Consider the following 15,879-nt stretch of genomic DNA (forward strand, 5'->3'; position numbering starts at 1 on the left):
TTAAGACTTTTTAAGACCATTATGAATGGAATTTAAGGCTTGTACCTCCACAGAAATGTACAAACTTTGTCCAAGCAAGTGGCAAAAATAAATGCAAAAAAGTTAGTTAATTAGCTTGGGTGTATTAGTAGCTAGTTAGCGGTTGCCTCACAGTAAAGATATCTCTGTGTGCGACTTTTGCCTGACATTATTAAAGGCCAACATGCTTCTTTTAGCTGAGCTTAAGACATTTTAAGGCCCTAATTTTAGATGCATGAATTTAAGACTCTTTAAGGCTGGAAGGAAGATGGATGAAGATTATATAGATTAGTACTGCAAAAACACAAAATCCTACCAAGTATTTTTGGTCTAGTTTCTGGTATACTTGAAATAAGACAAAACTAACTTACTAGTAACTTTTCAGCAACATACAGGAGCTTGTTTTAAGTAAATAATTCCTTAATATTGATGAAAAAGTACCAGTTCGACTGACGGATTATTTCACTTATAACAACATTTTTCCCACAAGTGAAATAATCTGACAGTTGAACTTGTTCTTTTTTAATATCAATATTAAGGAATTATTTAATTAAAACAAGCTCCTATATGTTGTTGAAAAGCTACTTGTAAATTAGTTTTGTTGTATTTCCAGCGTACCAAGATATTTGCACTAGAAACTAGACCAAAAATACTTAGTAAGATTTTGTGTTTTTGCAGTCTAGCAACATGAATTAACTAATTTAATTTTAAATAAAGATAGTTGTACAAAAGAACACCTGAAGGCATATGAAATAAGCATTCATGTATTAAACATGGGACATAAAGTGGACAGTTGGGTACATGGCTGTCTTTGCTCTTGTTGATATAATTTACCAGCATGTTCAAAAACTTTCCAGTCCCATAAGAACATTAAATGTAACTCAAAACAGGATTCATTAATACAATGTAAGATTACAATATGTCTCACCAAGAGTCATTTTCAAAATGTAAGTTTTTTGAGATTAACAACCAACTTTTTGTTTGCAGTCACAGTGAATACTCTGTTGACTTTGTGTAAACAGTGAAGGTGCTTCCTTCTTTTTCTGACTTCCCACAAAGCGTTTTCCTCAGATAAACTTGCTCCCTGATGATTCTCAGTCACTTCATGTCTGCAAATCAAATAGAGTAACTTCATCCCAGAACCCCCAGCTGGTGTCCCATCGTGGTCCATTTGGGGGGATCTGTTGGAGTTTGTGTCGTTTTCTTGGCTGACTGCCTGATGGGTGTGATGAGAGTGGAGCCTCGTGTCCATCCAGGTGGAATCCTATGAATATCTGGTCGGCCTCCTGCACAATCGCACAAACATGCTCCCTGGTGCTCGAATGACCTCTGGTCAGTCAGGCAAACACGCACAAGGACGTTCGTACAAGAAAGTTTAGCTCGTCCTTTTCTACTTTTTCCTCTCCGGTTTCCAGATTCCTGATCAATGTTCCCATTGTTCCCTTTCTGAACAAACTGATCTCTGACTTTGTTCCCTGCAGCCTCGACTGCCGACTCACTCCCCACTTCTCCATCACACACACACACACACACAACCATCATACCCCGCTGTCACACACACTTATTACCATATATATAGAGTCAGGCTGGCGGTGAAAGTCATGGCCTGTGGTGGAGGAAGACCAGGGAGTTGTAATGGCTGACTGGTGAGCTGACCAGAGTGGACCCTGACAGCCTATTTACCAACGTTTTAGACCAATTTTAAAGACATTCACCTTTTTTTTGGCTTAGACTGACCCCCTCAATGCTTCCTCAAAAACTTTTCCTCTTTGTCACCATGTCTTCAGTCAAGTGACATGTATATTTCATAGGTGTCCTCCCCATGCGGGCTCTATGTCAGGGCTCCAGTCATTTAGAAACTCAGTGGCTGGCTCTGCTCACAGCTGTTTGGACTCAGGCACACACCGCTTAAGTGCTTTACCCTCGGGTGAGACACAGACACACGCACACACACACACACACCTTCTGTGCTTAAATCACTGCAGACTGCATAAAGCTTTCTTATACGCAAGAGTGGATGTGGAGATGCAGGCATGCATACACACACACACACACACACACACACAGTGGAGGTCAAAATGATGCGCCATATGTAGCGCTTTAGCCCACATGCAGCACAATCACCCATGTACATGAGTGTGACGGTTGGTAATGGCTTATTGTTTCAATAAAATCCAACTATATTGAGATGATTTTCTAGTGTTTTAATATTGCTTAAGAAGATTTAAGATAATAAAGAAAGCATCTTTAATATCTTAACGATGCAAACAAAATAAAATCTGTCAAACTAGAGTCAGAACTTCTCCACCATAGATTTGTGCCAACATGTTTTTACAGTATTTGTTAAATGACTGTATGCAATACTTTGCAGAAGTATTTTAATGGGAATCTGTGCATTTGTGTTGCGAGTCTCTAATTCATAATCAGCTTTTACTGCAATCACAACTTGAAGTTTTCTAAATCATGACTATCAGTCATTTTTGCTCATTCTTCATTATAAAGTAACCCAAGCTTGGCTAGATTTCAGGTTTTGCCACGAATTCTTAATTGGAGTTAAGTCTGGACTTTAACCGGGCCATTGAAACTAAAGAACTGCAGCTCTAGCTGTATGTTTAGTTGTCCAAATTGAATCTCTATCCAAGTCTTTTGCAGCAAGTTTTACAAATCCTAGACCAGCTTCCTCACAGTATGATGTTTTTACAGTGGGTAATATGGAGAGCCAGTTTTTACTCTAAACATTTTTGTTCATAATGCATTAAAAATCATGCCTCATTTAGTTGTATCCTGACAAAATGTGAAAAGGTTCATAATGTATAACTTCTTCAAGGCACCTTAAATGTTGGAGACTGATGCAATTCTGCATCACTGACCTAAAATTGACTTCATATGTTGACCTGTCCAGGGTGACCACTGTAGATAGGCACCAGCACCCAGTAGGGATAAGCTTGTAAAATAATGGATGGATAGATGATATTATAGTTAATAGAACAGTCACTTCAGCTTACCTCCACACACACACACACACACACACTGTCATGCAGAGCAGACAGGGATAAACGGTGGTGGCACAGCACATGTCGCTTTAATTGAACCGTCAGCTCCTGCAATAAGATGCAGAACACTGATGTCACTCGCACATGTCGGCATCCGCAGAAGCAGCCCACACACACACATGCGCGCGCGCACACACACACACACACACACACACACACACATTATCTCTCCCCTTCTGCTTCCTCTCCATCTCCGTGTCCCTCTGGCTCTCGCTGTCACTCTGCATGTTTTCTGTCTCAAAGCTGGAGACCGTTTCCTCCGCCAAGAGAGACACAAAAACAATTGTATTAATTCAAGATTCCAAAACCTTTAGAGTCCTCATGCAAAAAAACACACACACACACACACACACACTTTAGAGCTTGTTGAACAATATCTCTCACACACACAAGCACGCACACACACACACGAGTCTGTCCAACGTCTCAGCTCCACTCTCTAAACTAATTCCTCCACACTGGCATAATGCAGGTTGGCCACCTTCCCACCACAGGATTTGGCTTGGCGCGGAGAGGAAACTCCCCCATCCACTGTACGAGCGGTAGAGGCATTAACTATTTGTAATAAATATTCAAACGCGTTCGCAGCCAAAGCCCGCCGTAATATGGGTCAGGATTGAGGAGCTCCCGCTCAGTTTTCCTCTTTTTTTCTCTCTCCTCTACTTCTCCGGCCCATTGTCTTTCTGAAGGCATCTTTGGGGGTCCTCCGTCTATTTAGAAAGACCTCCCTAATGAAGGACAATCCGGTTAGGACTCATCGCACACATACACACACACACACACACACAGAGGATGGCACATGCACGTCGTAGGGGCTTAATTGGAAGGGCTTAATTGAGTTGTGAGGGGCTCATAAGGCTTAGTGTGACTCAAGGAGAGGGAATCAGGAAAAGTCGGCCTTAATGAGTGAATATACAACACACACAATACTTTCTTTCTTTCTTTCTTTTTGAATCCCACTATATTCTGGTTTCTATACTGCCTAAGCTGCAATTAGACTAATGACCAGAAAATACAAATAATGTCTCTATTCTCTCCCGTTGGCTTTAAATAGAGCCACACCTGAAAGTTATCACCAGTTCTGTTAAATAACGTTTCAGTAATCAGAACTGTATTTTCACACGTCTGCAGTCTGGCCCGACCTACCTGCATCACCGTCTCGTTTGGCACCGGGCTTTTAATTGTGGAGTTTTAATTACACTGAGAGGTGTGTGTGTGCGTGTGTGTGCATCTGCTCTGTCTGATCTAATTCCTTCCTTCCTGTCATGTGATGCGTCTACGCTGCCCCTGATTGGATTAGGTCGTCAGCAGGGGTTACGTTGCCATGACTGCTCACAAGACAACCTTCAACTTTTTCTGTCCTTTGAAATTTTCCACATTTTTGTCGTAAAAAAAAAAAAAAAAAACCTGATTCATTTGTAATATATAGGGCTGTTCAGCTGTTTAGATTTTAGTTGTAAATATCGTAAAAACCTTTCATTTTTTCCTCCCTTCTTAAGTGTAGTGTGTATGTCTTAATTGCCTCTTGTTCAATATTTCAAATAACTTTTTGCTGTAATTATATATAATCTGGGGTATTAAATAGACATCTGCGTCACTGTTTGATAGAATGCAAGCAGCCATCTTCACATCATCCCACTAATAGATTCAGGTTTTCAGCTGAGGAATAGCTCCACCGTATGATGCTGCCTTCCCAGTGTGGCTCTTCGCAGCTTCTCCAGAGTTGCCATGGGCCTCTTGGCTGCTTCTCTGATTGGTTAATTTGCTGGCCTGTCGAGGCTAAAGTAGTACTGGGCCTTTCTCAGATGTTTGAGAAAAACAAAATCTTAGTATTTTCTATCCACTGAACCGTTCAATCAGATAAGAACACAGTTTGTGGATATATGATGGCGCATTGGGGCTACTGTAGATGGAAAATAAAAATTCTGAAATTTTGGGATTTAACTCAGAAATTTTCTAGAAAAACCCAAGAACATTTTTGAGTTTCAAAAGTTTAACATTTTCAGCTTTTAGAACTCAAAAATGTTCTCCTTTTTTCCCGTTCTGTCTACAATGACCCCAGTATGCCGTCGTGGTGCTTGTAATGCGACACAATGTGAAAAAGTTCGACAGGTGTGAAAACTTTTGCAAGTCACCGACCTGTTTAAGTAAAATTACTCCTTTCACAGTGTATATTTGTGTTTGAGGCATAAGCGGCTGCCTTCCTGTTTTCTCCACACACTGGGACGTTCTGAGGTTTCTGCTCTCCAACGGACCAGGAGCGATTTGAAGTGACAGACTGTCCTCTGCTCCGCTCGCTGTTTGATGCGTTGAGACGTTGCTGCATCTTTGCGCTCTCACACCTTTAAAGGCTGCGCTATTCTCTGTGAAAGACAGGAGGCATCCTGTATATTTATACACAGCGCCGCGGTGTTCCTCCTCACCGTGTATTTAGTTGTTGCTTGCCATATTGTTTGGATGTGAGGCTCTTCAAGAAGCAGAGCTGTACTGCATGTTCCCACAGCTTGCATGTGGAGTGTGCATGCGTCGCTGTTATAGGTGGCCCGTTGTTTTGCATGTGAATGTCAGTTGGGGGGTTTGCACCCAAAGGTCTGTGTGTGTGTCGTCGTGTGAAGACAGGCAGTGGCATGCACCCCGTCACCTTCTCATCCTCCGACTGCTGTGCATGGGGGTTCGGCTAAATCGGCACGTGGTCTTGGTCATGGGAGACGTGAGGGCGTCCCCCTCGCCTCCCCGCTTCCAAATTACCTTACGGTGGTCACGGTGGGCGAACATGTGCTGTTTTGGTTTTTGCAGGACAGTGAGGGTGCACAGCCACTGAACCTGTCGGCCAAGCCTAAGGCATCCGAGAGCAAGTCACCCAACTCCCCCCCAACTTCCCCACAGGTTCCTGCTGCCGCTGCCGCCACCACCAAGCTGGGTCCCGCCGGCTCCATGAAGCACAGCGCCGTGCCCTCCAGCATCGGAGCGCCATCCACCAGAGTCAGCTCAATAGGTAAGAACATTTAACTAGCCTGTACAGTAGCAGAGCACTGGAGACTAAAGACACGCTAGTAAGGGGCTAAAAGATCCACTTTTTACTTCCCATACCGACATCAATATGAGGTTTAGTTGGCTGATACCGATCAGATACAGAACAACTGCTGTGTGTTTATGTACAAATTTATTTTATAACTCGGCATCAGTACAGCACATTTAAATTGATTAATAACTTTACAAGCTTTGTTCAAATATGCAAAAACAACTTTCATTTGTTCAATCAGTGAAATTAGGAGAACAACAGCCAATGTAAAATAAATAAAGTTAAACTGACAAAATCAAAAAGGTTGACTATCTTGGTCAAACTAAAAATAAACTGCAACAAATCTTTTAAATGGTTCAGAAAGTGGAATTAGAAATTCTAAATATAATGTAAAATAAATAATGAAGCTCAGAGCACAAAGCGTAGAATTAGACTAAATAGATCTGCACTTATGGGTTTGGCAAATTGTCACTGGTGCCAGATTTTATTTTAGGGATAACAGGGAACACAGTTACTTTTTAACAGTTTATTGACATGAAAAATATCTAGCTGAGTCTACTTCCATCAGTAACAACTTCAACACTTACGAGGCTTTTTGACCAATCAAAACGTCCCACTCCGTCTCTAAACAAACTGTAGATGTACAAGCTCAGCTTCTTAAGCTGCAAACATTTTTACAAGAAATATACATTCCCATGAGTGGAAATCTCAAAGTTTTTAAGAAAAAGTGTTTCTATAACAACAAGAACAGTGTTTTTTTTTCTAGCAGTACTGTGATGACAGCACCATAATCCTTCCTAACCACATGCTCACATAAAGAAAAAAATGACAAATGAATCACTATTTTTTACTCCTAATCCATTTTTCATGCAGCACTGATAGTTCAAATATTACACATATGTAACAGGCTATAATTAGTGTTTGTGTTGTTCCTCCGTGCTGCTATTTGCCTGCAGGGCGGCTTCATTGTTATGTGTTTATTAGTGACTGAAAGAGACAGAGAGAGACATAGGAGAGAGGAGAAGGGAGGGAATGGGAGAGAGAGAGATGAGGATTAGTGTTTCCTTTTTTTTTTCCAGAGCAATGAAGTGGGGGAATAATAAAGAGAGGAGTGGATGACAGACAGAAGGTATCACCAATGAGATTAGACAAGCCTCTTACATGAGCCAGGACAGCGCAAACACCCAGCATTAACCATACAATACCAGCACACACACTCAAACTCACACAAAGCCTCACACACAATCCAACCTCCTCCTCCTCATATGCAGTTAAGTCAGTTTTTTTTTTTTTTCCCTGACATTCTGGCTAATCTCACTGTTTTTCAACAAATCGGCGGATTTAATATCAGATTAGTGGATTTTCGGTCCCAGATGTTTTTTGTTCAGAAAAATGGATTACAGTGTTTAAGTTTGTGTGCGATCCTGGCTGAATTATGTGTGCGGCGGTGGAGGCCAGATCCCTGATACGCAGGAGCTCATTGTTCCATCTGTTGCCGCTGAGTTTCAGGCGGTCAGGAGCGCCACGTTCCGGCTCATCGTATTAGGATCCGTTTTACAAGTTCAGAGTGGACAGACAAATTGGAACGGGGTCCAGAGGTGGTCGTTTTGATTTGCAATCTGTTTGAGGAAGAGAGAGGGGGGCGCAGATTAGGAGGGCCTTTAGGGGTTATTCATATTCAAACTGGAATCAGAATGAAACCTGATTAAACCCTTCTGAGTGCAGAACACATTTAATTTTTCATCAAGTTCTTTTTCAGACCGCATACGTCTTATAAGATCAGAGCTTTTTAACCCTGATGTTTGTTTGTTTATATGTAGCTGGTGGAAAACTACAAGTAAACAATTTCCACATTTTAACGTCATTTAAACAAAGAAGAAATAAAATGTAGATCAAAATTTGTAGTTTATTTCTAGAGTTGCTAAAAGAAAAGTCTTGTTACCTCATATGCACAAACTTTAATAACAAATTTAGCAAAACTTTCTAATTGCACAAAATTTTTCTTTTGTCGTTCTGGTCTTCACAGAGCAACACAAACTGATAATTGGTGGTTAATTAGTCAGGCTGTCTGCTCCTAGAATGCTAACTGTAGGTTTAAAACTATTAGTTTTACATCTTTTTAAACCATGTTGATCTTTTCTTGCTGTTATTCCCAGAAAATATAGATTTTTTTTTCTAAATTTAAATCAATCATTAAAAAGCTGAGGAACTATTGTAACTAAGCTAAATATCACGTTAAGACATCTGCTTAAAACTTTAACACTTTTCAACTTAACCCAAGCAGATGCTTTTGCTTTGTTGCAACACATTTAGCATTCAGTAAACCTAAACATGAACCCAGATATAAGTGTTTCGGTTTGAGAAGACCTTTCCACCTGGAGGAATGTTTCTCTCTTCATCCGTCCATCTTTCTCTAACCAGACAGAGACGTAGGCGCCACTGTCACACATTTGTCTCAGTCCACACAGTGAACAACTGAAGTCCCCCAACTTGAACGTTTCCTTATGAACGTACTGCATGCATCTGCAGAGAAGAGGAAAAAAAAAAACAGAACTTGTGTTATCGCAGTGCGGGAGAGCAGAAGACGTCCCCTCCAACCTTTCCCTCCTTTTATCTGGGTCACATTCACTCGTCTGGTCTGGATGGTTGTCATTTCTGTCAGTTGAAGCAATCACACAATCATATGTGCGCAGGAATTTCTATCAACCCCCCTGCCGCCTCTTCTTTTGACTGCAGATTAAAATTGACTGCCACCCAATTCTGTCAACCCCCTCCTCCACCTCCTCATCTCTGTTCTCACTCCTCTGTCCTGCCTCTGATCCCGCACCCTCTTTTTTGTCGGACTCCACTCCCGTCCAGATTTTCCGGTTATGACTTCTGAAAGAGTTCACGGCTCTGTCATTACCAATCTGAAGCTGATAATCTGGTCCGAGATGGCATTAGCGGCGCGGATTAGCGCAGATAAAGGCCTCATAAAGCAGCAGCGGCTCTTTGTTAAGAACCAACCGGACCGATGGGGAGCGGAGATAGCGGCGCCTCACATTCTCACACATGCAGAATAATAATAAGAGGCGCCTCTGCTGACTGTAACGCTGCTTACAGCGTTCTGTTGAAGGGGATGAGATTGCTGGGGCAAACTCTGACTCACATGCTCCACTCAGCTGCAAAGTGGTCAGTCGCTTTGAGTGTTTTCAGATAGATATATAAAACACACACACACACACACACACACACACACACGCGTGCGCGCCCTGGTAACCTCCCCTCATCAACTGTATGTTAATGCCTTTACCTTATGGTTCAGAAGAAGATTTGTTTCAGATGAGAACCTTCAAAGTAAACACTTTGGAGTGTTTATCCTATAATAATAATAAAAAAGGCTGTTCTCTTTTCTTTTTTTTTTTTTTTTGCTGTTAATACTCAATCTGAATTTGTGCTTATGAAAAATAAAGCAGCTGAACAGGATGGCTAACAGATTGTCCCTCCCGTCTGCGTCTCAGCAGACTTGTTGTCTTCGTTGTCGTCGACAGCCTACCTGAACGACCACGAGGCGGTGAGCAAGGCCTTCGCCGAGGCCCGGCAGATGAAGGAGCAGCTGAAGGGGGAGCAGCAGGCCCTGGACGCCAAGATGGCCTCCGTCAGCAACCTCAGCCTCAACAACGGCCGCTCCGACAAGGTCAGCTTCTTTTTATTCTCCTTCCAGCGCACAAAGATTTTAAAATCTAGCCAGTCATTGAGTCGTGAAATTTGCCAAAAGCAACTATGTGTTGTTTCCTCTATTATTTTAAAGTTTGTTTAATGCGCAATTTTAATTATTTTAAGGTTAAATGAACTCAAATCAATTTATACAGCCGCACAAATTAAAAATCTAAATGATTCTGGGTACAATTTGAGTTGGTGTGCATTTCCTAGAGATGTAACGGCTTACCGAAATACTCAGTGTATAAATACATCAGAAAGATCTTCTCAGATCCCGCCTCAGGTGAAATACTAATTGTGTCAGAATTTTTTTTTTCCCCCCCACAACAAATGATTTACACTCAGTCATCCGGAGCTCGGCACAAACGAATACAAATCGCCGCCTTTTATCTCAGCCTCCGAATTTGGTGCGCTAAAAAAGAAAAAACAAAAAAATGCAACAGATCTACCCTGAGTCCTCTGAAGTCATCGCAGGCCGTGACCGTCTTCATTGTCGGCGCGCGGTAATTTGTCGTGCCATGTGCCGTCCCCGCCGCGGCATGTAGGAGGTAAATCGGCACACAACGCCCTCGCGCAGCTAAACGGGGCCAGATAAGGTAAAAACCGGAGGCAGCGCGGAGGTAATGACTGCGTCTGTGAGGCACACTGTAGGGCTCTGAGAGAGTGAGAGTGTGTGCGCGTGTGGCACAGCGGAGTGTCAAGAAGACAGTAATGTGAAATGACTGCGTCGGCTCCTCAGCGGCTCACATAAACTCTGGGTATTTGTTCAACATATTTGGAATCAGCTGGAGCATCAGAGCAGGAGTTATTCCTCCTGCTGCTTTACTGTATTCATGTTGATATTGCTGATAAATATTGTATTTAGAATCATTAATTAACACTAATATATATAAAAGAAACCACTAAACTAAAGAGTATTTTTTGCAAGTTGCAAACCCAGTTTCTGCCCCGTCCTGCTCTTTATGGAGTAACATACATTTTGACAATAGCTGTTTAATTGGACAGACTATTTACACTGCAGCCGACTTTACAACTGTAGCATTAAAACTACTTGAAGCTCTTATTTTCACTCAAAATAAACGTCAGCTGGGATTTAATTTAAACTTTTCAGCAACAAATCTTTCCAGAGTGAAAATGTAGGAAATAATCTTTTGGCCAATTTTAAAGGAGATGATTTAATTCTTTGGACTTTTTAAAATGACTAAATTTGATGTAAATGCTTTAAATGTTTGTTATAAATGATATTTAAAATTGTTTGTATGTATGATCAAGAGGAAATATGGAGCATTTCTGAAACATTGGTGATTCTTTGTGATGTTCTGCAGCCCCGCTCCTCCTGTTCCTCAGCCGCTCTGGGCTTTGTGTGTTGGGATACGGCGGCAGCGTCTCTGACACTTAGAGGATTAGTTTTGTCACTACTTTGTGTCTCCGCTCTCATGTCAGCCATTCAATCCACTTTTCCCATGTACTGTACCGGGGCTTAATGTCAGACTAGACTGTCATCCACTCCGTCTCTGCTCACACACACACACACTCCACAAAGCCAACTGAGAGTGCATATTTAATCTTAAAATCTGAAAGTGTGAGGAGACATTTTGTGCTCTTTTTTTTTTTTTTTTCTGGAACGAGTACTGAATGAGGCTTTCATTAGAGCAAAATGAGGGAAAAACTCCTAAAATATTTCTGATTTACATACAAAATGACTAACTCCAAACCATTGAGGGTTATTATGCATTTATAAAAGCAGAAGAAATTAAAACTGAAATACTTTTGAAACATTTAGAGCTTTTATTCTTCCTCTTCCCTATTTATTCCAATCTATTGGAGGGGAGGAGAGAAATTATCTCTAACAATTAAACAGTGTTGGACAAAAAAAAAAAAATAGATAAAATGCATTTCATTAGCATTCTGCTCTCCCTGCTTGCAGCCACCCGGCTCACCAGGGTCACATGGAAATGGAGGAGGACACTTTGTGAAACATCGTTTTAGAAGAAGGCCGTGTTTTGGGTAGAGCTCCTAATCGTGTAATTAAACTGTAAAACGTTGGCGCTGGTGCCGTGCCGCCTGTGTGTGTGTGTGCGTGTGTGTGCACACACGAGCGAGCATCAGCCGAGCTCCAGCGCAGTGTGTGCCGGCTGCTTGCATTAAGCATGTAAATGCTCAGTAAATCAGCCTTTTATTGGTTGTAATAAATACCCAGGGGGCCGCGCGGCGTGGCCCCGCTCTCGTCCGCGCCGCGCTCTCTCCCTCTAATGCGTCGACCCTCAGGGGCCTCTGCAAGAGAGAGGCAAGCCGCCGCACTCCACTCTCGCAGGTGGCTGCCAGGAGTTGCTACACACACACACACACACACACACACACACACTTAATCAGCAGCACACTCACATAACAGTAAACATCCAAACCGGAGTAAAATCAACATTCTTTTACATGGGAACACACTCAAACGCAGATGTGTGTTCAGGCTTTTAACATTTCCACATGTCAAGCAGCTTGTCTGTTTGGGGGGAAATGTATATATATTTTTATAACACTTAACAATTGTTCATTTTCACCTCAAATGTCTAAAACGAGAGAGAGAAAAAAAGATTGTAAAGATATGGGAGTAGTTGTAATGGGAGCTGCCAGTCAGAAGTGCAGGTTTGGAGTTTCATTCATGTTTTCCCAGCATATGACTCAGACACTGACCGACTGCTACTGTGAACTGTTTGTGCCGTTTAGGACAAAGCTGCCTTGGAGAGTTTGAGTCAGCAGCTGAAGCAGCAGGCCGACGACAAGTTCAGCCACGCCATGCTGGACTTCACCATGAGTGGAGACTCCGACGGTACGCACACACACACACACACAAAATGCCAAAGGAAGGATGCTCACATTCAGAATATCTGAGCATTAAAGGAAAGATGACTTGCACAGCAGATACAAATACACTGAAGTAAAAATTCATCTTTTATTGCTTTAGCAAAATCTCACTGATTTGATTTTATTTGTAAACTCAAACTTTAATTTTAACACTTATTTAAAACCTAGAGTTGTTTATTAACAAATATAACTGAAACCATTATTTTCATTTTATGCTAGCTTTGAAATTTTGTAAGTCTTTAATTAGTATTCACTGCTTTTCTTTTTCCCCTGAGTAAAAAATATCATCTCAGTCCCATTTCTTTTTGCTACCCTTTAAATTTTAAAGATAAGGAAACATTCAATTTAAAAAGGGTTATGCTTTTTGATATTTTAATATTTGTTTATAATAAACAGAGTTCCTTTATATGCATTTGATTAATAATAATCTGCAGAATTGAACGTTTGACAAAAGTGTATTTATTGCTATTTCATAATTGTTTACTGTATTAAGTTTTTATGGAGTAAAGAACTTTGAACATAAATGTCTAGAGTCTGAAACTCTGCTGAGACGTTGGTTTGTGGTTTAAGATCGAGGTGAGAAAATTGACCAGCATTACAAACTCTGAATTAACAGTCCATTTTAAATGGATGACATCAGAAAAGTAAAAACTTGTCGCCTTTCGGTCTTTCAGCAGAAAAACAATCAAGAATATGTTTATATCCAATTTTATAAGTGAAATAATCTGCTAGTGGAACAAGTACTTTTGTAAGTTAGTACACTTGAAATAAGACAAAACTAAGATATTTATATTAAATTATATTATAACAAGACCAAAAATACTTGGTAACATTTTGTATTTTTTGAAGTGTGTGCTTCAACCTTGCACAAAAATTGATCTACTCTTTCTCATTTTACATTGCATAACTATTGTCTCTTCCTAACTGGTTTCCCTCCTCAGGATCCCCCAGCGTGTCCGACTCCAGAATATTTCGGGAAACGCGTGGCAGGAACAACAACGAGCCGCACATTAAGCGGCCGATGAACGCCTTCATGGTTTGGGCCAAGGACGAGAGGCGGAAGATCCTCCAGGCCTTCCCAGACATGCACAACTCCAACATCAGCAAGATCCTCGGTAAACTACTGCCCTTCAGCAGCTCACGGCGCTCGGCGCGTCCTTATCATATAACCCATCTCTCCGTCTCAAACACACACACACACACACACACACACGTGCATTGCAAACTAATGCTGCTTTCTTACCACGGCAGCATTGTGTAAGCGGGCGTTAATGAAAGGCTGGGGGAGAGCACAACCACGACAAATGATGATATAATTCATTATGCATTAAACAAGCAGCGCAAGGCCGCCTGACATTTCCCCCAGACCGCCGGGATCGGCCCTGACATTTTAAAGAGCTCCTAAGCGTTTTATAACACAGGGAAATCTGGTTTTAATAAGCCTCCACGCTCTCAATTGCTAACAGATCGCAGAACACAGAGAGAGGGAGAAGAGAGAGAGGGGGAGAGAACAGCCGTGCGCTGACAGCTTTTACCCATTAAACATACAGTAGTCAAGTGCAAATTCAGACCAGATATGAAGCACACACACACAGGAGAAGACAGGCACAAGATTTTCCACCCACCCACACAGACATACAGTACAGATCTGTGAGCAGCAAGCGAGCTGAGAGATGACAGCAGGTTAAGTGAAGTCCTCATTAGTTGAGATGAGTACCTGTCGTCCCAGCGGTGCTCCTCATTAACCCTCCTTTGCTCTCTTTTGCGTTCTCGTTCCGGGTGCCACTTCCAGCACCACACTGTGTGTGTGTGTGTGCGCGTGCTTTAAGCTCATCCTCACATGTATCAGTTTAAACTGTTTGCTGAGCGTCCTACACCACACATCAGTCAGAGTAGCCCATCAGCACACAGACGGTCATGTTTTCAAAGAAATGTCAGGACTAGTAGTAATCAGTGACTGCGCTGAAAGATGGGTCTGGACAATAAAACATTGCATGATTAATATTAATAGATAGTACATCTGACAGAATATTCAATAATTTCACTGAACTCCAATCCAGAATCTCACAGCATTCTGGGGGATGTAGACACAGGAAGAACTTTAGCTGCTCAACCTGGCATCAACTAAGACTACATTCACACTGCAGCCTGAGGTCACCCAAATCAGATTTTTTTTTTTACCTTTTGTGACCTCTCTCATCTTTTCATGACAGTCTGAACAACACAGATCTAGTTTTTACAGATTTGACCCGGGCTACTTGGACACGTGGTTCTAAATCTAACATCTATCCGACCTTTTCCAACGTGACCTGCCTTTGTATGACCTGTATGTCAGTGATGCACAATAAAAGTCACTATTCTGCATCCTGATACGCAGAAGTGGGAAGAAAAACAATAACCATGGATGACAACAATGAGGATTAATATTGTTAAAGTGCAATAAATAAATCGCAAAATATGCTCCACCATTACTTCCATAAACACTGAGCACGCTTGCATTATTACACCCTCTCCTGGACATGCAGGACACTTCTATATTGCTTGCAGTTCACACATCAAGTCGCATGTAATTGGAAATGTGAACATCCGCACAGAAAAAATGAGTATTAAACACCTGTAGTGTGAACGTAGCCCAACTCACTCACCCTTCGGTTACTTAGCAACACCCTGTTGAGTAACTTACGCAGCCGCAGTTTCAGCTTTACCACCACGCCTCATAACTGCTTTAAAAAAAATAAAAATAAGGGTCACGCTACCATATATCATGTTAGGTTTTTCAGCCATATTGCCCAGCCCTACCTAACAACTGTTTTCCGTCTGTCTCCAGGCTCGAGGTGGAAAGCCATGACCAACCTGGAGAAGCAGCCTTACTACGAGGAGCAGGCTCGCCTCAGCAAGCAGCACCTGGAGAAATACCCGGACTACAAGTACAAGCCGCGGCCCAAACGCACCTGCCTGGTGGACGGCAAGAAGCTGCGCATCGGCGAGTACAAGGCCATCATGAGGTCCCGCAGGCAGGAGATGAGACAATACTTCAGCGTAGGGTGAGGGACTGGGTAGTTCTAGGTCCAGGAGGATTTTGTTTGTTTTGCAAATAAAAAGATCAGAATTTATAGGATTTTTTTTCATCATTCTATTTCTGTTTTAAATGCAGAGACTGAATGTAAATTTGATTTTCCTCCCTCTTCTTTTAGTTTTTATGTAAATATCATAGTTACTAATAAGGAT

The 15,879-nt window shown here is 41.8% G+C and overlaps 1 protein-coding gene and 1 long non-coding RNA gene across 14 annotated transcripts in view; one reads left to right on the forward strand and one right to left on the reverse strand.

Moving 5' to 3' along the window:
- Positions 1–15,879, forward strand: part of sox5 (SRY-box transcription factor 5) — a 245,942-nt gene that overhangs the window by 227,366 nt on the left and 2,697 nt on the right. For 6 of the 11 annotated variants that reach the window (XM_016663484.1, XM_007577529.2, XM_007577555.2 and 3 more), the window contains 5 exons: positions 5,868–6,066; positions 9,594–9,769; positions 12,514–12,616; positions 13,593–13,766; positions 15,479–15,695. In XM_016663484.1, the coding sequence (XP_016518970.1) occupies positions 5,868–6,066; positions 9,594–9,769; positions 12,514–12,616; positions 13,593–13,766; positions 15,479–15,695 (869 nt within the window). The remainder of the gene's footprint in view (positions 1–5,867; positions 6,067–9,593; positions 9,770–12,513; positions 12,617–13,592; positions 13,767–15,478; positions 15,696–15,879) is intronic. The other 5 variants (XM_007577538.2, XM_007577589.2, XM_007577582.2 and 2 more) reach the window with 4 other exon arrangements.
- Positions 6,219–15,879, reverse strand: part of LOC103155725 (uncharacterized) — a 47,042-nt gene continuing 37,381 nt past the window's right edge. For 2 of the 3 annotated variants that reach the window (XR_001659447.1, XR_478068.1), the window contains 2 exons: positions 8,461–8,616; positions 6,219–7,712 (listed from right to left, as the gene is read on the reverse strand). This is a non-coding gene — a long non-coding RNA (uncharacterized LOC103155725). The remainder of the gene's footprint in view (positions 7,713–8,460; positions 8,617–15,879) is intronic. The other variant, XR_478069.1, reaches the window with a different exon arrangement.

Source organism: Poecilia formosa, unplaced genomic scaffold, assembly GCF_000485575.1.
Source record: "Poecilia formosa unplaced genomic scaffold, Poecilia_formosa-5.1.2 Scaffold9, whole genome shotgun sequence".
Lineage (NCBI taxonomy): Eukaryota > Metazoa > Chordata > Actinopteri > Cyprinodontiformes > Poeciliidae > Poecilia > Poecilia formosa.